This window comes from Heptranchias perlo, chromosome 4, assembly GCF_035084215.1.
Source record: "Heptranchias perlo isolate sHepPer1 chromosome 4, sHepPer1.hap1, whole genome shotgun sequence".
NCBI classification, from domain to species: Eukaryota; Metazoa; Chordata; class Chondrichthyes; order Hexanchiformes; family Hexanchidae; genus Heptranchias; species Heptranchias perlo.
The window spans coordinates 21,468,792-21,493,179 of NC_090328.1; the positions used below are offsets into that span (position 1 = coordinate 21,468,792).

Genomic DNA, 24,388 nt, shown 5'->3' on the forward strand with positions numbered 1-24,388 from the left:
AATATCATTCATGAGCAGCTAGGGCTGTCACCCATCTGGTGCGCTGTCCAAAAATTTCCACTTACTTCTATATCTCATCATGTCAAAACAATTATTATTGAGGTTATTAAGGTTTACAATTAATTTTCATCAGCAGTATAGCAAACCTCAAAAATCAAGTCATGATCTTATCACCTTCCCAATTCTTTTCCCACTCACAGGCCGGAGTTGGAATTGATAGAAGGTGGTAAGCTTACTAGCTGCTACACTATTGGTGATATGCAAGAGTAACAAACACGATCAGCTGTACATACACTAAGAAAAAGTACACAGTGTATGAGTTTCAGGAGGCAAATCCATGAATTACCACTAATAGAAACCATCACATCACAAATATCTCAGATACTGCAGGGGACCTCTGGACCGATCAAAGCTTCAAATTCTTTGCTTTAACATCTCATGATGTTGTTTTAATAATGAAATGTGCCTGATTAAATTGTGTGCTTAGTTGGTGTTTCAGAGTGATCTATGTGGGGTTATGATATGAGTCACGATGTGGCCTACATCCATCGTCCCCCCAAGGCCAACTCTGAAGTTTGATCATTGTGGTTTAATAATTGAGACATAAAAGAATACCTAAGGATGAAGGGTCCATGTGTTTGATCTAGATTTTCACCACTGCAAACCACCTGCATATGGAGGGAATTAAATCCTCTTCAGTTGATGTATATCATCTTATTGATTGACAATATTCATATTTCAGTCCGGAACAATTAATCACTACCAGAATTCTAGGAAATCCAGCATATGACTGTCATTTTTGTTTCTCTGCACGCTTGAGAGAGCGGATGAATCTGCCAGTCTTTCAAATTAATCCATCTTGCACCTGCTATAGGCAGAAGCATCTCCCCAGGTGAATGAACTGGTTGCAGTAACATTATTTGCAGTTTTAACTGTAGCAGCCACAATCAGCGCAGTTCTGCTTAGTAATGCCAATTCTAAATCTGGAGCTAACATGCTGCAGATGTGAGTAATTATCTCTCTGGTAAGGCAGAAGCTTCTTACATTCTGCTCTTCAGACACTTAATTAATTCGTCCCTTTCCCTCCGGCCAGGATTTAAAAAAAGAAACACCTCCAAATTACTCTTTTTCTCATTTTTTTTGCCAATTTTCTTCTCATCTCCCCTGAAGGTCCTGAATCTACTGGAGTACAGTTCCAAAGATGCCTGCAGCCCTCTGCTAATCTTCATGTGACAGTAAGGATTGGTAGATCATTCAATCATGGAGAGCATAACAGCTGAGCCTTATAGTTTCCTCAGCTAGCACTACAAACACAAGCATTCCAGCAGGAGTCATCAGATAGTGATCAGGAGAGAGAACTTTGGCTGATTTTTCCAATCCTTAGTTCAAGAGCACTGAGGGCAAGTATGTTGCCTCAACTCCTGCCCTGGGTCAGGTCAACTAACTTTTAAAAAATTTGTTCTTGGGATATGGATAACACTGGCAAGGCCAACTTTATTGCCCATTCCTATTTCCTGAGAAAGTGCTGGTGGGGTTTCTCCTTGAGCCACTGCAATCCTTGTGATGATGGTACTTCCACAATAGTGCTTGGTAAGGAGTTTCAGGATATTGGCCCAGCAATGTTGAAGGAACAGTACAATATGTCCAAGTGCTGATTGTGATTTGGAAGAGAACTTGCAGGTCAAGGAAAATTTGTGATTTGCCAATTGGTACAATCTAAAAGATGCATTGGAACAACTCACCAAAACAACTTTGACAGCACCTCCCAGCCTCACAAACTTTACTACCAAGAGGGACAAGAGCAGCAATGTCATGGGAATACCATGACCTGCATTTGGCAGGACCACCATTTTGGAATCAACATTTCAACCTGCTCCGCCATCCTATCACTCGCATTCTCTGACAGCACAGCCAAGACAGTAATCTTCCTCAAGTGGTAATTATGGACATGCGCCCACATCACACCACTCCACCGCATAGTGCATTAACATTTATTGTTACTTGCTTTACTCTCATTTGTTACTGTCATTCATTGTCTGCACATAATGGAAAAACACCAAAGAAATGTATAGAAACAGTAAAACAGCTTTTGGACTTTTGTTTTCTTACATGTGTGTAAAGATTTGAGTAACCTCCTGTTTGTCTCTTTATTGTACTTTTCTCTTTTCCTGTAAGTCTTTGTAACCTTTTCTTTATTTCTTTCTGTAATACTCTTCATTATGTCTCTTTGGTTTCCTCTTCCTTTATTTTTTCCACTCTTTCTTTTGTCTCTTGCATTTTACCTCTCTTATTTCCTCAGTTTTGATCAGACTTTCTTTTCTCCTTTTGATGTTGCTCTGCCTCCAGCTAGTTCTTCTTTGCTTGACATGCCCTGTAATAAGTGGTGATCATATTTATATTCCTTGAAATGTCCCCCTTCTCCACGCACACACAATTTTCTCCTTTCCTCACCTTAAACTGGGGAATGGTTTTACAGGCATCAGTCAGTCTCTGATACCTCACCCAAGAGGCATAAATGTGGGAGCAGGGTAATTGAATATGATTGGTATCACATCAGAGCCCAGTGCTGTTCTCAACTTCTGTCAACACATTTGTGTTTTCCAGCACGACTCACTGGACAGCAGTCAGGAGTGAGAACCGTAGATATATTTTCCTCCCCTTAGCCCAGGGGCACTAAGGCCAAATGTAGCATCTCAACTGCTGCCTCATTTGAGATCTGCGACTCAGGGATCGAACCTGGGACTATCCTGGGCCACGTGGATCAAGACCATACTGGTCCACTCATTCATCAGGGAAGTTCACAATAAATTTATTTGATATCTTCCTCCACCCTAGTCAGTGGAGATAATTTTCACTTTAGGCGGTGGTCGAAAACCGCTAAATGGAAAGGAAAATTAGGTGGGGGGATTTATTAGCCAGTCCCCCCGACCCCACATTCAAAGAACGAGGGCAGCTGCTGGCCACCATACCGCCCCCGATCAACACTGATCCCCCTCTGATCGCCACCAATCTGCCCCCCGCCCCCCTGATCGCCGCCAAATCACCGCCGAACCCCCCTGCCCGATTGCCGCTTATCCCCCCCTGCCCAATCGCCATTGTTCCCACCCCTGATCTCCGCTACCGTTGACCCGATCGCTCCCTTTTCCCGGTCAGCCCCCCTTCCCGGTTGTACCTCTTCTCGGTCACACCCCTTCCTGGTCACACTACTTTCCATTTGCCCCCCGTCCTCACTTAAATGAGAGCCACTGTGATGCCAGCAGCTGCCTAATCTTCCATCATGCTTTGCTAGCGAGCTAGCTATTGCTCTTCTCAGCTCGTCGGCTCCAAGGAAATGAGGCCTGAGGCCCAATATCAGGGATACCTCAGGTCTTCACTATTTAGGCGCAGGGAATGTTCCCTGAGCCCGAATTTCTAGGCCACAGTTCTCGAATCTAATGAACTTTGGAAAATTATGTCTAACGCATCTGCAATTTCCCCACTTTTTTTTAATTCATTCTTGAGATGTGGGCGTTGCTGACAAGGCCAGCGTTTATTGCCCATCCCTAATTGCCCTTGAGAAGGGCGGTAAGCCGCCTTCTTGAACCGCTGCAGTCCATGTGGTAAAGGTACTCCCACCTGTTTCTTTTAATACCCTAGAGTAGAAACCTCCTGGACATTTGTTTAACTTAAGTCCCATTATTTTTCCATTACCAAGTTTTTACTTATATTAAATCCACTAAGTTCCTCCCTTTGACTTATTTTTAGGTTCCCTTGTACTGCTGGTATTTTGTCCTCTTCCTCTACCATAAAAACGGATATGATATTCATTTAACAAGTCTGCCATTTATTATTATCCATTATAATATTACCTGCATATGTCTTTAATAGGCTCACATCCTCCTTGCCATTCTCTTTCTCTTAATATATTTATAAAAACTTTTATTTGTTGACCATGGTTGCTTAACTGCATAAGTGGTGTTTTTGCCTTTTAGGGCCAATTTTCTATTGTACCAAAAACTTCTTTGAATACTTTCCACTGTTTGTCTGTAAGTTTACCCATGAACAGCTCAGCCCAGTTTACTGTGGTCAATTTATGTCTCACCTTTTCGAAGTTTGCCTTACTTAAATTTAAAACCATGATTTGTGATTTCATTTCTCCTTCTCATACCTAATATCAAATTCAATCATGTAATGGTCACTATTCGCAAGATGTTCCCTTTCAGTCAGGTTGTTAAGTGATTTTGGTTAATTAGTTATCACTAAATCTAGTATGGTCTTATCCCTTGTCGGTTCTAAAATGTATTGTTCCAGAAAACTGTCCTGAATACATTCTCAAAATTAATTGCCTTTACTACTTGAGCTATTCTGCTTCTCCCAGTCTATATGAAAATTAAAATCTCCCATATAACATTGTTTCTGCTGCATGCTTCCCTGATCTCCATTTTTATACCTCCTGCCACTATATCAATACCGTCAGGAGGTCTCTAGACAACTCCCACCAATCTTGTATTCTTTACTGTTTCTTAGTTCTATCCATACTGTTTCCACTGCTTGTTCACCCTTACTGAAGTCCTTTCTTTCCACTGCTGTAATTATCAATATTCCTACTCCTCCTCCTTTCTCAATTTCCCTGCATTTCTAAAGATCCTATAGCCTGAAATGTTCAGCTCCCAATCATGCCCAGCTTATAGCCAGGTCTCTGTAATGGCTACTCAGCAAATCCTTTAAGCCGAATTTGTGCTTCAAACTCATTTGTTTTATTTCTTTTGCTACATGCATTCGTGTACAGAACTCTTAGTTGGGTAACTGTCTCCACCTTGCCCACATGCCCTGGTGGTTTTTTACTCACACTTTTTGACCTACCAGACTTTTGGTTACTGATGCGCTGTGCATTGCTATACAGGCAATTTGATATGTTTTTTATTTTTCCTGCTTTATTTTTAAACAGATATTTTATTATTACTCTTTTCTATACCCAGAGTATTTATATTATCTTTATCTCTTTTTGTACTCTGACCTTTGATCTTATCCCTTCTTTTTCGATGGTAGCATTCTCACCTCTGAGTCAGAAGGTTGTAGGTTCAAGTCCCACTGCAGGGACTTGAGTACAAAATCTAGGCTGGCACTCCAGTGCAGTACTGAGGGAGTGCTGAATTGTTGGAGGTGCCATCTTTAGAATGAGGTGGACGTAAAAGATCCCATAGCATTATTTCGAAGAAGTGCAGAGGAGTTCTCCCTGGTGTCCTGGCCAAAGTATATCCCTCAACCAACATCATTAAAACAGAGTATCTGGTCATTCTCACATTGCTGTTTGTGGGAATTTGTTGTGCACAGATTGGCTGCCAGGTTTCCTACATTACAACAGCAGCTACATTTCAAGAGCACTTAACTGGCTGTAATGCGCATTGGGACATCCTCAGGTTGTGAAAGGTGCTATATAAATGCAAGTTCTTTCTTGTTTTTCTTTATCATTAGGCTATCATTACCTCCACCTGGACCCTCCACCCTCCCTCCTCCCTTTTATTGTTTTAAAGTTCTTTCTGCACCACTTTTTTCTGCAAAGCAATTTACTGGACAACAGTGCACCTTTAAACAACCGTGCAAGCCTGCTCCCACCACTCAATCTCACATATTGCCAAAATGTGTAACATACCAGGTCAGAGAAGTCTGGAGGGGAGGGGTCTCTAGCTCTGGACTGTCTCTGGCTCCTGCCATACACTGACCTCACCGTGCTACATGCTGGGTGGAAAATGCAAGGTGGGGGGCGAAATCCATTAGTGATGGGCATACTTATCTGCAAAACGATACAAGTTAAGAATTACCCAAGACCAGGAAAAGGGGTGGGGGGGTGGGGGGACACTAAAGTAAATTCATTCTCGCCCTTCACCTTTATCAGTACAAAATTCAGACAACTCAAAACAAAAAGAAAATAGTTTTCTGCCTTTTCCACAAGGCGCAGTTGAAAAGAAAACACAGGCGAACGCTGAACATAGTCACACTGGCTGGCACATTTCAATCTGTCTTGTCGGAGTAAGCCGCGGAGTCGGATTTGGCGGCTGTGTGCCGGCGGTATTACTATTTGATGAGATCTTGAGGGGAGGAATTTGTATGCAAATGAAATGTATGCTAATTCTCCAGCCGACAGCCCGAGGTTTTTTTTGTGTGTGTGTGTGGGGATTCCTGGATGGAGTTAAGATGGTGGACCAGATCGTTGTAAGGATGTGAATGATCGCAGACCCAGCTTTTTTTTAAAAAAGCTTCACCCCCCCCCCACCTCCCCTTTATTTTCCCCCCCTCCCCGTACTTATGGAGGATCTTACAGTATTACAACATGCATAGGAAGGGCAATGGAGAGCTCCCTTTGCCGGATGGTTGGGAAGAAGCGAGAGATTACGACGGCAAAGTCTTTTATATTGATCACAACACTAAGCAAACGAGCTGGATCGACCCCCGAGACAGGTAGGAGGGCAGTTTACAACTAACGTTAGACCAGCAAGTGGCCGGGGACTTACTTTCCAGGCAGATCGCGTTGGGTTCCAGATATATAATAGTGTGCGAAGGATGGGGTGGTGATTTCAACGCACCAAAGCCCTTTTTGATTCAAATAGTTTAACAATGATTTGCTCCGGCGAGTGCTGAACATGTACTTTGATACTCTGGGGATACACACACAATACCGGAATGCCTCTACAGAAAAACTATTTTAACTCTGGATTTTACTGAATAGTTTAGATTTTTTTTTAAAAACCCTTGTTAAAATTAATGTGCAATGTTTGTCGCTCCCATTTGTTAGTGATTGCTATATATATATATATACACTTTCTATGAACTTTTCTCTCTCTCTCACTCGCACCCTGATTTAAATGTATGTGTGTCTGCTTAGATATGTTAATGAAATGGGATAGTAGTGAGTTGGGGTGCAGGGTAGGTTTTTGGACAGTGGTTTTAACAGGAGCAATGAGGGTGGAAATTTGCAAGAAATGTTTTTTTTAAAAAAAAAGTCTTCGAAACGGGGAGGTGGGGGTGGGAACGAGCCTTTTCAAACGGAGCTCAGTTCTCGGGAGTGTGAAGATGTTCTGAAAAGGGGTGTTTTTTTTTTGTTGTAAAGGGCCGGGAAGGAGCAGGTTGAGGAGGGCTTTTGGCACAGGTCACACAAAATACAAGTCGGAGTGAAAACCGACACAAACGCAGTGTTTAGTGTTGAAGATGAGTTTTTTTTGGGGGTGGGGAGTGGAATACTTTTGTAAAGTGCAGTATTAGTAAAACAGCCCTGAGTTGTAGCGGATCCCAAGCTCCTTTCTTATAGCTTGTCTTCCAGTTATGTGGATGGAGGTTGCTTTCCTCTTCCCACCCCCTCCTTTCACTGGGGTCTGAGTCATTGTAAAAGGCAGACAGACAGCCCTCCAGCCGGGGAGCTTTGGGTTACATCGCCGCCCTCTCTTCCCCTCTCCCGAGCTGAAGGGATCGAGACTCCTTTCTGAACAAAGCCGAGCTCACCCCGTCCGCCGAGCATTAGCGGACAGGACCGGACCGATGGGCGGGCACTCTCGGGGGGATTAACCGGGGTGGTGGGTGTGTTTGAGGTGGAGTTGGGGGGGGGGAGGTGTATAATTGCAATCGCCGATCCCATGCCTCATGGTTGCTATCACTGAGATGTTGCGGAGGGGGACGGAGATGGAGTTGGATGTGACTTTGCAGGCTGGAGGAGGTCGGGTTGGGACTTTAGCTGAGAGGGAGAGATTGCTGTTTCCTGTCTCTCTCTCTCTCTCTCTTCCACCCCCCCCCCACCATATCTGAAAGCTTTGAATTTGATAAAATGCACACATTAGTTGCGGGAAAGTTTGATTTGGAAAACTGTTGTCAGAAAGTTCTTGCAAACGGATTAGGGTTAATCTTTGAACAGTGATAAAACGGATTGGCATTTCATTTCAGTGACACCACTGTAATGGACAGTTGTATAAAGTAACCTTTTTTTGTATCAGTCCTCCCCTTTGTTCCGTTTCCCTGTTTAATATTGATACTGTTAGTTGTTGATGGGCACGTTTGATGCCGCGAGTTTCCTTTTACACGTCTGAGCAGTGCCTCGAAACACCCTGAATACCTATAAGGTCTCGGGGGTGTTCATGGTAATGCAAATTGTTGCTTTAAGGCACTCACTGGAATGCAGCGATGGGCATCTCATGAATTGAGAAGTGAATGTGAGTAACGTGGCCCTGTCGGTGGGCAGCCCCTTCCTGCCTGCAGTGACACTGGGCTGCCCAGGGCGACTTGTGCAACCTGTTGCACTTTGAAACCTTCTGATCCCTGCTGTTAACTGCCGTTGGAAGTTTTTATGCAGCACTCTAGGTGTAAGATTTGACACCCAATGCCGGATTCTGCTTGTCTGATGCAAGTGCACCTCCCATAACCGTGCAGTAAAATTGTATTTGAAACAAGCAAGGAGGGGACGATTTTTTATTTGAAGGGGAATGGTCGATTTAATGCCGGGGGGGGGGGGGGGGGGGAGGTGAACAATTATGGTGTCAGCGGTGGCTGCATTTCCTACATTACAACAGGGACTACACTTCAAATGTACTTAATTGGCTGGAAAGCGCTTTGGGACGTCCTGAGGACGTGAGAGGTGCTATATAAACGCAAGTCTTTCTGTAAGAGGTTCAAACTGCCTGAGGTGTTCTCAATGACAGGACTCTACTGCATGCAGACTGATTGCGGCCCAGTCACCATCTTTTAAGTGACAGCATCTTTGAAGGTTTTTGAGCGGATTATACTTCACGTAGTAGTTTCTGTAGTTTATCACCTTGTTGCGAAGGTCATCCAACAGATTGATTTAATTTTTTGAGTTGCCCTTAGCTCAGCTTGGGGGGATAGATTTCCACTATTGATTGATATTCAGTCACTGAATGGTAATCAGAAGCAAGAACCATGGCCAACTTTCCATCTTCGTAGTTAAGGGACCTAGAGGCCAACTGTAGTGCCCCAGTGTCATCGGACTGGTATTGGCTAACTCAGCATTAGACCAGGCAATGAACCTGGGAACTTTCTGGTCTCTACGTGTCAGTACCACACAACCTGGTGGATTGTCCACTGGGTTAAAATGGATAGTTGTATTTGCAGTGAATATGGAATCACGAGGAAGAATGACAATTCACATAGCAACAATTTATAAAAGGTTTACGACAAGTAGAAGTTGTTCACACTACTTAGGAGCAAGAACAACAACTTGCATTTATATAGCGCCTTTAACGTTGTAAAATGTCCCAGGCGCTTCACAGGAGCGTTATCAAACAAAATTTGACACCGAGCCACATAAAGAGATATAAGGAGATAAGGAGTGCCGTAAAGGAGGAGAGAGAGATAGAAGCGGAGAGGTTTAGGGAGGGAATTCCAGAGCTTAGGGCCGAGGCAGCTGAAGGCAGAGCCGCCAATGGTTTAGCAATTAAAATTGGAGATGCGCAAGAGGAAAGAATTGGAGGAGCACGGAGATCTCTGAGGGTTGTAGGGCTGGAGGAGGTTACAGAGATAGGAAGGGGCGAGGCCATGGAGGGATTTAAAAGATGAGAATTTTAAAATCGAGGCATTCCCGGACCGGGAGCCAATGAAAGTTAGCGAGCACAGGGGTGTGGGAAAACAGGACTTGGTGTGAGTTAGGATATAGGCTGCAGAGTTTTGGATGAGCTCAAGTTTATGGAGGGGGGGAAGATGCGAGGCCAGCATTGGAATAGTCGAGCCTAGAGGTAACAAAGGCATGGATGAGGGTTTCAGCAGCAGATGAGCTGAGGCAGGGGCGGAGAAGGACGATGTTAAGAAGGTGGAAGTAGGCGGTCTTAGTGATGGAGCGGAAATGTGGTTGGAAGCTCATCTCATAGTCTTAAGATTGCCTCATGGCTCAAGATAGCACTCTCAAAATGAGAAAATTCTTATCAGCATATATTACAATATGGCACAATGTATTGGAGCACCAACACTACGATCCATGGACTAGAAAGGAAGAAGAAAGAACTTGCATTTTTGTAGCACCGTAGCATGTCCTTAAGACATCCCGATACATTTTCTAACCAATGCATTGCTTTTGAAATGTAGTCACTGTTGTTACATAGATAAAAGTGAGATCTGGGTTAACACCTGTGACTTACTCTACAATGAGGCACTGAGTTCTTGATCACTGTTGAAGGAAGCAATAAGGTTGCAACCTGTCGAAAACTAGACTGGAGGAAGGATGAATAAGGTTCATGGCTTTTGAGTTCTCATACTTCCTTTCCTGGTGATGAAATTTTATTCAAAACCTTGATAATATTTCCACATCCAAAGATGGAAAAATAAACTTCCATTTAAAAAAAACTTTGGTTGTCCAATTTAGATTTAAAAAATTTCCAGACACAGCACTCAAAAATTGGGCTGCCCAGATCAAAACTGGACATATGATGGCAACTCTGGGAAACACTGGGAGGAAGGCAAACTCATTCCCACAGGAATAAAAAGGGAAAATCAAGAGAGATAGTCACCCAACTCTGGTCTCCTTCACTCTTAGGAGTAGTTTCACAACAGTATTGACCTGCTTCCCCTCTTGGCTATAGGTGGTGTGCAGCGTGGGGAAGAGGCAAATTAACTTTAAAAAGACAGCGTTACACTCCCAAAAGCTATTACAAATTGTATTACTAAGGCTCAGTTGTATTCTTAAGCTGCATTTATACTGCCTCTGTTTTAGTCTGGACTTTAGGAGATTGACATCTGTGAGCCAGCTACTAGTATTTACATTATTAAATCTGACACATACTATCCATAGTTGAGAGGGTGAATGAACAGTGCTGGGAGGCACAGAGGCAAGCAAAAGTAGTTCACTTGGGGTATCTCTTTGGTTTACCCACTTAACAGAGAGTGGCTGGTATCTGGTATTCGCTTCCCTAAGATGACAACAACAACAACTACTTGGATTTATATAACACCTTTAATGTGGTAGAATGTCCCAAGGTGCTTCACAGGTGCGTTATCAAACAGAATTCAACACCGAGCCACATCAGGAGACATTACGACAGGTGAGAGGTAGGTTTTAAGGAGTTTCTTAAAGGAGGAGATGGAGGTAGAGAGGCGGAGAGGATTATGGAGGGAATTCCAGAGCTTAGGGCCGAGGCAGCTGAAAGCACGGCCGTCATTGGTGGAGCGATGAAAATTGGGGATGCGCAAGAGGCCAGAATTGGATGAGTGCAGAGATCTTGGAGGGCTGGAGGCAGTCACAGAGATAGGGAGGGACAAGGCCACGGAGGGTTTTGAAAACGAGGATGAAAATTTTAAAATCGAGGCCTTCCCAGTCCGGGAGCCAATATAGGTCAGCGAGCACAGGGGTGAACATAAGAACATAAGAACATAAGAAATTGGAGCAGGAGTAGGCCAATCGGCCCCTCGAGCCTGCTCCGCCATTCAATAAGATCATGGCTGATCTGATCCCAACCACAAATCTAAAGAACACAAGAAGTCGGAGCAGGACCCGGCCACATAGCCCCTGGGCCCTCTCCGCCACCCACAGGGCATTGACCGATCCGAACTCAGCTTCATGTCCAATTTCCTGCCCGCTCCCCATAACCCCTAATTCCCTTTACTTCTAGGAAACTGTCTATTTCTGTTTTAAATTTATCTAATGATGTAGCTTCCACAGCTTCCTGGGGCAGCAAATTCCACAGACCCACTACCCTCTGAGTGAAGAAGTTTCTCCTCATCTCAGTTTTGAAAGAGTGGCCCCTTATTCTAAGATTATGCCCCCTAGTTCTAGTTTCACCCATCTTTGGGAACATCCTTACTGCATCCACCCGATCAAGACCCTTCACAATCTTATATGTTTCAATAAGATCGCCTCTCATTCTTCTGAACTCCAATGAGTAGAGTCCCAATCTACTCAACCTCTCCTCATATGTCCGCCCCCTCATCCCCGGGATTAACCGAGTGAACCTTCTTTGTACTGCCTCGAGAGCAAGTATGTCTTTTCTTAAGTATGGAGACCAAAACTGTATGCAGTATTCCAGGTGCGGTCTCACCAATACCTTATATAACTGCAGCAATACCTCCTTGTTTTTATATTCTATCCCCCTAGCAATAAAAGCCAACATTCCGTTGGCTTTCTTGATCACCTGCTGCACCTGCATACCAACTTTTTGATTTTCTTGCACTAGGACCCCCAGATCCCTTTGTACTGCAGTACTTTCCAGTCTCTCGCCATTAAGAAAATAACTTGCTCTCTGATTTTTCCTGCCAAAGTGCATAACCTCACATTTTCCAATATTATATTGCATCTGCCAAATCTCCGCCCACTCACCCAGCCTGTCTATATCCCCTTGCAGGTTTTTTATGTCCTCCTCACTCTCTACTTTCCCTCCCATCTTTGTATCATCTGCAAATTTTGATATGTTGCACTCGGTCCCCTCCTCCAAATCGTTAATATAGATTGTAAAGAGTTGGGGACCCAGCACCGACCCCTGTGGAACACCACTGGTTACTGGTTGCCAGTCCGAAAATGAACCATTTATCCCAACTCTCTGCTTCCTGTTCGATAACCAATCCTCCACCCATGCCAGAATATTACCCCCAATCCCGTGATTTTTTATCTTAAGTAATAATCTTTTATGTGGCACCTTGTCGAATGCCTTCTGGAAGTCTAAATACACTATGTCCACTGGTTCCCCTTTATCCACCCTATACGTTATATCCTCGAAGAACTCAAGCAAATTTGTCAGACATGACTTCCCCTTCATAAAGCCATGCTGACTTTGTCCTATTAAATTATGCTTATCTAAATGTTCCGTTACTGTCTCCTTAATAATAGACTCCAAAATTTTACCCACCACAGATGTTAAGCTAACTGGCCTATAATTTCCAGCCTTCTGCCTACTACCCTTTTTAAATAACGGTGTTACATTAGCAGTTTTCCAATCTGCCGGGACCTCTCCTGAGTCCAGGGAATTTTGGAAAACTATCACCAAAGCATCCACAATCCCTACTGCCACTTCCCTCAAGACCCTAGGATGGAAGCCATCAGGTCCAGGGGATTTATCCGCCTTGAGTCCCATTATTTTACTGAGTACCATCTCCTGAGTGATTTTAATCGTATTTAGCTCCTCCCCCCCGAGAGTCCCCTGTTTGTCCAGTGTTGGGATATTCTTAGTGTCCTCTGCTGTAAAGACTGAAACAAAATATTTGTTCAGCATTTTTGCCATCTCCATGTTTCCCACCATTAATTTCCCGGTCTCATCCTCTAAGGGACCTATGTTTGCCTTAGCCACCCTTTTTCTTTTTATATAACTATAGAAACTCTTGCTATCTATTTTTATATTTTTTGCTAATTTCTTTTCATAATCTAACTTCCCTTTCTTAATCAATCCTTTAGTTACTTTTTGCTGTCTTTTGAAGAATTCCCAATCTTCTATCCTCCCACTAAGTTTGGCTACCTTATATGTCCTTGTTTTTAGTCGGATACTATCCTTGATTTCTTTACTTAGCCACGGATGGCTGTCATTTCTTTTACACCCTTTTTTCCTCAGTGGAATATATTTATTTTGAAAGTTGTAAAATAACTCCCTAAATGAACACCACTGCTCATGTACCGTCTTACCCTTTAATCTATTTTCCCAGTCCACTTTAATCAATTCCGCTCTCATACCATCATAGTCTCCTTTATTCAAGCTCAGTACGCTTGTTTGAGAATCAACCTTCTCACCCTCTAATTGGATATGGAATTCAACCATGTTGTGGTCGCTCGTTCCAAGGGGATCCTTAACTAGGACATTATTAATTAATCCTGACTCATTACACAGGACCAGGTCCAAGGTTGCCTGCCCCCTTGTAGGATCAGTTACATACTGCTCAAGAAATCCATCCCTGATGCACTCAATGAACTCGTCCTCAAGGCTGCTCTGCCCAATTTGATTTGTCCAGTTAATATGATAATTAAAATCCCCCATAATTATGGCTGTTCCCTTATTACATGCCCCGACTATCTCCTGATTAATACTTCTTCCAGCAGAGTTGCAACTATTTAGGTGATAGGTGAGTGGGACTTGGAGCGAATTAGGATACAGGCAGCAGAGTTTTGGATGAGCTCAAGTTTATGGAGGGTGGAAGATGGGATGCCAGCCAGGAGATCATTGGAATAGTCCAGTTTAGAGGTAACAAAAGCATGATTGAGGGTTTCAGCAGCAGATGATCTGAGGCGGGGCAGAGACAATTTAGATAGGCAACGACATGTGGAGCATCAGGGGCAGTATACCATATCTTACTGAGACAGTGAATTGGGGCTTCAGTCATCTGGATTGTGTTGATACTCTCTGGAGGGTACTTAAAAGAAAAGTTTTAACTTTTCTCTGTATTGTGCAATTCTTACCCAGCTGTTGGCACTGACCTGGAGTAGCAGACACAATAGTGAAGTATTGCACCTGTCATGCATTGGCTATGGAATATGGTCGGCCTTCAGGTGATGGGACCGTACAGCTGCAGTCTATTTAGCACAATGAATAAGTTCGCTCTGGCAGTGTACCAGGAGTTTTGCTCTGACGCAAATTATTTTTTATGGTATTGTATTAGGAATTTTGATGATTCCATGAACAATAGCCATAAGACAATTGGCAAAAGAACTAGAGGGGAGATGAGGAGGATTTTTTTGATGCAGCGAATTGTTATGACCTGGAAAGGTGGTGGAAGCAGATTCAATAGTAACTTTCAACAGTGAATTGGATATAGACTTGAAAGTAAAAATGTACAGGGCTTTGGAGAAAGGGAGTGAGAGTGGGACTAATTGGATAGCTCTTTCAAAGAGCCGGCACAGGTACATTGGACCAAATGGTCTCTTTCCGTGCTACATGATTCTATGATTCTAGGCACAATCCATCTTTAAGTAATCCGGAAAATGTCCAAAACACAAATATTTTTGCAGAAATGTTTCTATGGCCAAAAGCAGCTGTCATACTGATGCAACCATGTCCTGTTAAATTAATAAGTTGTTTGATACAGGAACTAATTTACTTACTGACAGGGTGTCTGAATAAGCCAAATTCTGATTTTAACACATGGATTTTCGAGATTTTTACTAATGTTTTGGGGATCACATTCTGTGATTCAACCTTTTTTTCTAAGAAAACCAGTGGCCTTGTTTATCATTCTTTAATTTTTTAAAAATCAAACTGGTGAGGTTTGTTGTGTAGTAGACTTACATTTCTTTATACTTTTATTTGGAATTAAAATTTGTAAAACATTAATTTCACTTTGCTGTGGGTATTTTTAATTTAAATTTAGTACAAAGACTGCATATAATTTTGACTGCAGATTAAGGTGTTACTTGAACAGCTTTAAAGCAAGTGAAAGAAAACCTCTACTACGTTGTCCTCAGTCCTGTTTATAGTGCAAGTGTTATTCTGATGTGAGATGGCTATTGCTAGGAAACTGGTATGAAGCTTGCAATGTAAACAGTCTTGTTATGCCACTGGCAGCAGTTAGTGACACACCTGCGTGTTCCAGTGGTTCAGAATACTCGGTGCTGTGTGAGTGGGACTGCGTCCTGTCACTGATTTCCTCACTTCAGTATTTCTTTTTGTCACCATGGCAATGCTACTGGTTAATAGAAGTGTGAAGTGGCTATTTTTATATTGTGATTTTCCTGTGTGGATATCCACATGACTTTATATTAAAGATGGGGTTTCAGGACAATGGCCTCTGCACACTACTGACCCCTGTTCATGTTTGATAGTGGTCAGACTTGAGGAAAATCTTGCTGTTTTAGGAGATTGGACAGAACTTGTGGGACCCAAGGGAATGTGGATCTCGGATGTCCTTGTTGGTCTAGATGGTAGCAGGTGGGAGATTCACTCCTTTTTATATAAAACATCCTTAAGCATGCGTGTACACAGCAAAACCAATCTTAGGCTATTTTTATACTGGTGATTATTCGGCTTAGATTCTGGTAGACTGAAAAATTGGGTTTGCCAGTGGGAAAGCGGAACCAGATTTAGGAGTGTAAACGGTGGGAGCTGGTTCACTGACTCCAACATCCCAGAATCCAAGCTAAGTTATCGGCAGTATAAAAGTGGCTTAAAAGCATTACTACCTGCAACTGTCGCAACTTTCTACAGCCTACAACTTGACCAGCTAACATTAACCTCAAGCATTATCTAATGGCTGAGACTGGGACCATCTGAAGTCAGTCTCAAAGATGGCCGTTATGCACAGGCTTCATCATGTGTTAGAATGCAAGAAATCTTGAATTTGAGAGTATTGTGCACATGATTGAGTCTGGATGCAGAGATCTTTCCCCACTCTGGTACAGGATTAATGTTATTGTTATGTTGCCATGGTGTGGTTTGTTGGGAGAGTAGCATTTAAGCAGGATATTTCAACCCATGAGTGACACTTTTCCCATTCTACCTTGTAGTGTTTTGCCATACCTGTTGCAGGTCCAGTAGGGAATGAAGCCCATGCTTTGTGCTGGCTTTGGTGGCAGCCCTCATGGCCCTTGGGACTTCAGTCTAGTATGAAGTCAGAGGTGCAGAGCTCAAGCTTGTACTGAAGAAAGTAGTGGGAGTGCTGTGGATATCCTGCCAATGGCAAATTGTATTGGTAAATCTCAAAACTGAATCAGACAACCCCAAATACATGAGGCAGGTCTGAAGTTGGGTGAGCTTTGGGCAAGTGCAATGTAAATGAGGCTTTTGGGAGCCTTATTAAAGAATAAGCTGTTTGCCAGGTGGACTTCTAAAAACTGGTTGCTGTTTGTAAAACTATGGCCATGTTTTAACTGGGCTGGTACGCCTGTTCAATAATGAACACTGTGTTGTGTATGAACATTGTTCCCTTTTAACCTCTACTCAGTCTAAGAACACTCCCATTTCAAAAAATTCCACACTCTGTTTCTAAGCCGCTCTTTACCTTTAAGCCTTTAATAGAGTGCCCTGATTATTTAAACAACAGAATTACTTCAGATAATCGAGAGAGTTGTTTGCATTTCTGATGCAGTACTAGGCAGATAAGCCTTGAGTTTAGTTCACAGGCAGGTTTGCATAAAAGGAACATTTCATTACACTTACAATTAATATAATTATAACTGTAATGAAATTACAGTAAAACAAAATTTGCAATCTATAAGCGCTCCTTGTTTGAAGAAAGTGCTTTATAGGGTAGTGGACAAACAATGGACACCAAGCAGGTGGGTGAAAAGCAGAGTGGGTTGTAGGGGCAAAAGCACAGTCGAAATTAGGGTCTTAAGGAACCTTTGGAGGGCAGGAAGGAAGGTGACAAGGCTGAAGAGCTTGAGGAGGGAGTTCCAGAGGGCTGGGGCATGCTGACCAAAGGAGCAGCCAATGATGGTAGAGCAGAGGGAGTGGAGAACAAGAAGTAAGCTGTGTGACAGAAGCAGAGGGTTTGTGCAAGGACCTACAGCTGGAGGGAATTGCCACGATAGGGTGGACCGAAGTCATAAAGGAATTTGAGGGTGAGTTTGAGCACGTTAAAAGCCAATTTGCTGAGGCAAGCCTGTCAAGCCTGGCAAGGGTGGGGATGTGGGCCACTGTGTTTTGTAGGAGTTGTGGTTTGCGGAGGCCAGCAAAGAGAGCATTTGAGAAATCAAGTTTCAACGCAATAAATGCTTGAATAAGGGTTTCTTCAGCTTAGGACGAGAGGGAGGGTTGGGGGAATGTTTTGGAGGTGAAAGAATGAGGTCTTAGTGATAGATTGGATGTGGGGAGGAACTGAGCTCAGGATTGAGCAGTACACTAAGTTTCCACATGTCTTGGCCTGAGGTGAAGCTGAAGAAGTTGATTCAGTTGAGACTGGAGTTACATAGGTTTCTGCGGGAGGCAAAGAGGATGGCTTCGGTTTTGTTGAAATTTAGTTGGGGGAAGTTCAGGGTCATCTAGGTTTTAATGTCATTCAAGCAGTTGGAGACAGGAGCAACAGCCTTAGAGTCAGTGGAAGAGGCTGTCTGGTAGAGTTGAATGCCGTCTGCATACACGTGGAAGTTGATTCCATGTTTCCGGATTGTAACACCAAGGGGTAGCATATAGATGATGAAGAGGAGGAGGCCAAGAATGGATTTTGAGGTACACAAAAAGTGATCTTTGGGCCCGGGGGAGAAGCTATTGGAAGCAGTATAATGCCTATGATGTGACACGTAGCAGTGGAACTAACAGAGAGCAGTCCCATGGAGGTGGACTGTGGAGGAGAGATGTTGGAGGAGGATGGTGTGGTTGACAATGTTGAAGGCAGTGGAGAGGTCAAGGAGGATAAGAAGGAATACAAAGCCATAGGCACAAACACAACATGAATACTCCATGGTAACAGGCACAGCATGAACACTCAATGATCACAGACTCAGCATGAATACTTATGGAGTTGGAATACATTTTTAATTTAACCCTCTCCTACCTATGGATTTTCGGCTCAGTGTCAGTTTAGTTGACACTCACTTATGAGTCAGGCGTTTGTGAGTTCCAAGCCTCCCTTCAAGACTTGAGTGCAGTGCTGAAAGAGTACTGCATTATCAAAGATACAAATTTTCAGATGAGTTCCCATGGCACTGTTCGAGCAGGGGAATTCTCCTGTGTTCTGGACAACATTCCTCCCTCAACCATCACCACCAATAGCAATTATCTTATTAATTAATTTTCTGTTTGTGGGGCCTAATTGCATGTAAATTGGCTGCTGAGTTTACCTACATAACAACAATGACTGCACTTCAAAAGTAATCTATTTAGTTCTACAGCGCTTTGGGACACCATGATAAGTTACTATATAAATGTGAATTCTCACTTTCCAAAATGGCTCTGGTTTCAATGTGCTAAAGACATTCATTAAAAATTCCTCAAGTCAGTAATTCCAGTAAAATCCCAAGCACGTTCTTTTTGAATGTTTTACAATTTTTCCAAAATACTGACCAGTGGAAATCTTAATGAGTACGTTTACAATGTCACTACACATAGCAACCCGTGGGGTTCAGTAGTTCCTAAGATATACATGGAACTTAACACAATTCCATCTCACTGGAGCATTGGAAAAAACTTCAAAAGAAAAGCAACAAGGCACTAAGGAACTGGCTATTGCAGGGAATCATATGATGGCTAATATCATCTATGAAAGAGCCAGATTCATTTAAGAAACAGCTAGTTTCTGTGATGGAAGGTATGACATTCTGGAAGGATAAGATCAAATGGGCAATAGGCCCTTCTTCATTCAAACCAGTATTCAAAACTATAAGGTTTTGATAAGATAAATAAGGAAAACTTATTTCTACTTTTGGGTAAGGCAGTAACTAGGAGGCATAAATTTAAGATCATCAACAAAAAAATGGAAGAAGAGGTTAGGAGAATTTTTTTTATTCAGAGGTTTCTTAAGACATGGAATGTCCTACTACAAGGGCAAAGGATTGGAGGGGTGGTCGATGTCCAGATTTGACCAACTTGGCACAGCACAGCCACAATGATGTCCTCCAATGCTGTATTGCCACTCGTGTTAGACTCAAAACAGCAACATGGTTGTGATCGGGAATTAAAACGTTAAACGAGTAAATTCATTGAGATCAGTTTTGGCTGGAAATGTTTGACTGCAATGTGATTGGAGGGGTCATGATCCCCCCTCCTCCATCCCACGATCTACCACTAGCTCTGCCACTGCCCTACCAGAAACTGTGATGGAGGTAGGATACATGCTAGCTTTTAAAAGAAAAGTGGATAAATATTTGAAAAAAAAACATTTTAAAAGGGTAGGGGGAATGGAGAGGGAAATGGACCTAGGATAGTTCTTTCAGAGAGACAGCACAGGAACAATGGGCTGCATGGCTTCCTTTTGTGCTATAAAATTTTATGAACTTGTGATCATTTTGAGTGGTAGGTGATTAAATTGCCAGAAAATACTGGTACTGTTCCTGTTGAGTTTTGTCTGGTTACTTTCCTGACTCTGTGTGTGTACGCGTGTGTGGTGTGTGTGTGTGTGTGTGTGGAGCTGCTTGTAGTGCAGTCACTTTATGCCTCATCTGCTTAACTGGCTGTAGTTTGATTGTAATACATGCCTATTAGCTTGTTTGTGCTTTCGTTAATGAAGTATAATGAAGTGAAGCCCTTGTTAAACATCATGAGAGGCCGACTCCATTATCTCCTTTCAGACCCACTGCAGAATGTTACAAGACAAACATTAGGTGAGTAGTTGAAGGCACTTTGGCTAATCCATAGCTTTATGTTCTTCAAAGAATGCTAAGCAGCCAAGTAAAATGTGTTGACTAAGCGAAACACTAACAGTAAAGATAGTACAGTGTGATTTATGCAATGTATCTGGGACTTGTAGCAGATTATAAACATCTCCATAGTCATGTGCTCAGCTGTTCTGGCTGTAAAGGGATTTATCTGCACCCACCTTTCTGCCAAGGTAGCTTCAGCCCTTGAAATGAAAGACTTGCCGGTCAGATGTTTCGTCTGTATATATCTGTGGACTTCAGAGTCTCTGGGATACAATTACAATAATAATGTAATAATAATAATTACAATGGGATACAATTACAATGATAACGGGGTCAATATGTACAGTGCCTATTCGCTGGTTTTTATTACAATGAACTTCCAATTATCTGACTTATGTTCATCTGAACTTCAACTGGTTATTGCTCAGTTTAATCCTTTTGATTCATGATTTGATGTTTTCTGAACCAGTTTCTCCAGAGTGGCTTTGGATATATTGGGAAATAAGCCCTGATGAGAAATGGGAGACATAATGTTATTAAGGACTGTTGTAGCAAACTTGGTGTGTTTGAAATTTGAAAAAAATGCAGCGCATTAACACAAAATGATGAAACAAAATATTCAGCTGCTGTTTTGATCTTGGTAGGGAACATAATACTTGTTTCACGGAGGTGGTGTTCCATATTGCTGAGTTTTGGAGCCACCCTGAGTCCTTGGAAGAGCTCCAGATCTTATCTGGATACCATGTGCTGTTCTAGTTTCCTATTCACAGAAAAAATATTTTTGCGTTTAAGAGGATGCAGAGGCAGGTGTTAATATGGCCTACATTGTTACAGATTAAGGAAGTTGGACTTGTCCTCTTTGGAAAAAAGGAAATTTTGAGGTGACCTAATTAAAGACTTCAAGATTATGAAGTGAATTGAACAAGTTGATCCAGGTACATTGCTCAAGTGTGGTGGCAAAGGGACATAAGTTAAAATTTAGGAAGATAGGTATAAGAAGGGAAGTCAGGTGGAACTTTTTTGACTTGTGGAATAAATTTGCATTTATACAGAAAGAAAGACTTGCATTTATATAGAAATTAAGACTTTATAGTGCTTTTCACAACCTCAGAATGTTCCAAAGTGCTTTACAGCCAATGAAGTGCTTTTGAAGTGTAGTCACTGTTGTAGGAAATGAGGCAGCCAATTTGCGCACAGCAAGGTCCCACAAACAGCAATGTGATAATGATCAGACAATCTGTTTTAAATTATGTTGGTTGAGGGATAACTATTGGCCAGAACACTGGGGCGAACTCCTCTGTTCTTCATCAAAATAATGCCTTGGGATCTTTTACATCCACCTGAGAGGGCCGACGGGGTCTCGGTTTAACGTCTCATCCAAAAGATGGCACCTCCGACACTTCATAAATAGGTGCAAAGAAAATGGTAATCGAGCTAGAAGGGAGAGATTAGGAAGGGTAACTGAAAGTTTGGTCAAAGAGATGAGTCGTGAGGTTTTTAAAGTGCAGAGGCAGCAAAGTTTGGGGATGTAGGACTGAGGCAGCTGAACCCTCTGCCATCAGTGAAAAGATGGTGAGGGGTGAGGGAGTGCAGAGAAGGCTCAAATCAGAGGAGTGTAGATTTCTGGAGGGGATATAGGGCTGGGGAAGATTGCAGAGATGGGGGTAATCTTCACCATCACTGCTTGGGCGACAAACTGGCAGAGCGGATCACCTGCACATTATAGAATCTGCATGCTTTTAATTTCCACTGATTTCACCATAGGGTGGGCAGCGCTATGAAGGGATTTGTAGATGAGGCAGCCAAAATTCCTCGGGACACAATTCTGGCAGTTACGCTGACCCTTCCAGAGTTTGTGGGGGTGGGTGCAACATAGAAACATAAGAACTGGAATAGGCCATTCAGCCCCTCGAGCCTGTTCCGCCATTCAATTAGATCATGGCCGACCTGTACCTTAACTACATTTATCCAATGAGAATTTTAAATGTAAAGCATTGGAGGACTGGGAAGCAATGCTGGTTAGCAGTGTTTGGTGTTTGAGATGAGGGGGTTGGGGTGAGGGGTTTAAGGAGGTGTTTGGTCACAGAAAAAAGGAAAGGGGTTTACCTCGGCTCAAGAGACAACTAGGGATGTTGCTGGAGAGAGAAGAGGTTGTGGGATATGGGGAGCAGGTGCAAAAAATCTTATATGCTGTGAAAACTGTTCAGACAACACTAATGTTTTTATCAGCAAGTGTCAGTTTGGCCCTGTTGGTGGCACTCACATTTCAGAGTCAGGAGGTTGTTTAGTGGCCCACTCCATGCCCCTGCCGTCTCTTTGTTCAGCTAACATTGGTCCCACTCCCAGTCCCCATCCAGCTGCTGCCATTCCCAATCCCACATCCCATTAAACTGCTGCTGGTCCCACTGCCACTCCCTATTCAGATAGCACTTGTCCCATTCCCATTCAGCTACTGCCAGTCACACATCCATTCAACTATTAATGTGCACGTATCTCAAATTGCGTATCCTCACAGATCTTGGTATTCTGATTAGGATTTATTGATCAGCCCTCTCCAAATTTCTAGGCCAACAAAGTTCAAACAGGACAAGCCAGCCAATAAGAAATAATTGCAAATAGAACAGCAGACCCGGCTTTGTAGCACTGACAAACCATTGTACACAAGTATAAATACTGTTGGGATGCTTATGTATGCTTCCTAGTATTCCTACAGCCCTTAATCAATGATCCACTCTAGCTCATGATTTAATAGAATGATGATTTTAAAGAGATCATTATTAAAGCATATTGCTCACGCCTTTTTCCATTTACATGTTTCATTATCAATTATTTTTTCCTTCTCCAATTTTCTCCATCTTTTCCAGCTCCCCCCGGTGAGCTCCATGGATGGTGTCGGCCCTCTGACACTTCACTCAAGTGATCATTTTCATGTACAAGTGAGTGTTGGCAGGCCGTCTAGTCAGGAGGGGCACCCAGCCAGCCTGATCTGTCCTCATTCAATGTTTACACACATGGACCTCCAGCACGTGCCTATTGGATAGTGATCAAAAGTCGGAACCAGGAACTGGGTGGCACAATGGGTTTAGTCACTTCTGGGTCCTAAGTTCAAATTCAGACTTGCACCTCACAGTCTGCTGGCTGCAAGGATCCTATACGAAATGAGTTTGGCCAGTCCTAATAAATTTTCAAGTTGGATTGGGCCTACAACACAAAAGTGGCACTAATTGGCAATCTCACTCACAGAAGCCACAGGGTGGCAGGTGTTGGAAATGAAAAAAACCCTTTGCTTATGTAGCAGAGGGTGCTTTTCTGAAGTTGGGGCTGATGCACATTGTTGCGGCAGAGTAGAGGGGAGCATTGCTGTGCGTCCGGGAGGGCCTGATGCTGACGCTGGGTGCTTTCAAATGGCAATAGTTCCATTCCCTAGTACTAGAAAGAAAGAACTTACATTTATATAGCCCCTTATACGACCTCAGGATGTCCCAAAGCACTTTACAGCCAATGAAGTACTTTTGAAGTGAAGTCACTGTTGTAATGTACTAACGTACTAACATCCTTGATGAGTGTAAAAAGAAGATGACGACTTTTCTTTCCTCTTTCCTTAGATCAGAGGCATTGAGGCTAGTTTTAGTGGCCTGGCTGAGCTCACCATCATTGAAAACTAAAAATGTAGTCCTTTTTTACCTCAGGAAGATTACGTTTTCAGCGTACGTGCTGGTGCCAAGTCTCATCATGTTAACCTGGGACTTACCACACTTAAATTATAGAACCTCTCAGTTGTCCTCACAGAGGAGAGTGAAATTCATCTTTTAACAAATAAAAATGGTCAAATCCATAATCAATAACCCACTAACATAATTGCAGGAATACGTGGCTTTGAATTTTGCGATTTCTGAGAATGTGACTTTGTTAGCGGGTCATCAATTACAGAGAAAAACTCCTGTTTTAATTGAAAGAGGGATTTCACCACCCTCTCCAGTACCTTTCTCGATCCTTGCAACCAGTTACCTCTTAGCAGCACAAAAAATAAAGACTTGCTTCTATAGAAAGCAGCTTGTCATGTCTCTCAGATAATGGGGATGATTTTTATCTGCCTACCACCCAGTTCATGCTAAAAATGGGGCGGTCGGTAGACGAAAATTCAGAACAAAAAGTTATGCCCCACTGGCCTCCCGAGGCCTGCCATGACTCGATTTTCGAGCGGGCCTCAAA

The 24,388-nt window shown here is 42.8% G+C and overlaps 1 protein-coding gene and 1 long non-coding RNA gene across 3 annotated transcripts in view; one reads left to right on the plus strand and one right to left on the minus strand.

Annotated features, from left to right (window-relative positions):
- The first annotated feature begins 6,127 nt into the window (after positions 1–6,127).
- LOC137320758 (protein WWC2-like) overlaps positions 6,128–24,388 on the plus strand; it is a 215,038-nt gene continuing 196,777 nt past the window's right edge. For both annotated transcript variants that reach the window (XM_067982539.1, XM_067982540.1), the window contains exon 1: positions 6,128–6,438. In XM_067982539.1, coding sequence (XP_067838640.1) covers positions 6,311–6,438 — 128 coding nt within the window. In that variant the 5' untranslated portion in view covers positions 6,128–6,310. The remainder of the gene's footprint in view (positions 6,439–24,388) is intronic.
- The window catches only part of LOC137320760 (uncharacterized), a 31,483-nt gene continuing 26,364 nt past the window's right edge, over positions 19,270–24,388 (minus strand). The window contains exon 3 of the long non-coding RNA XR_010962644.1: positions 19,270–20,684. This is a non-coding gene — a long non-coding RNA (uncharacterized lncRNA). The remainder of the gene's footprint in view (positions 20,685–24,388) is intronic.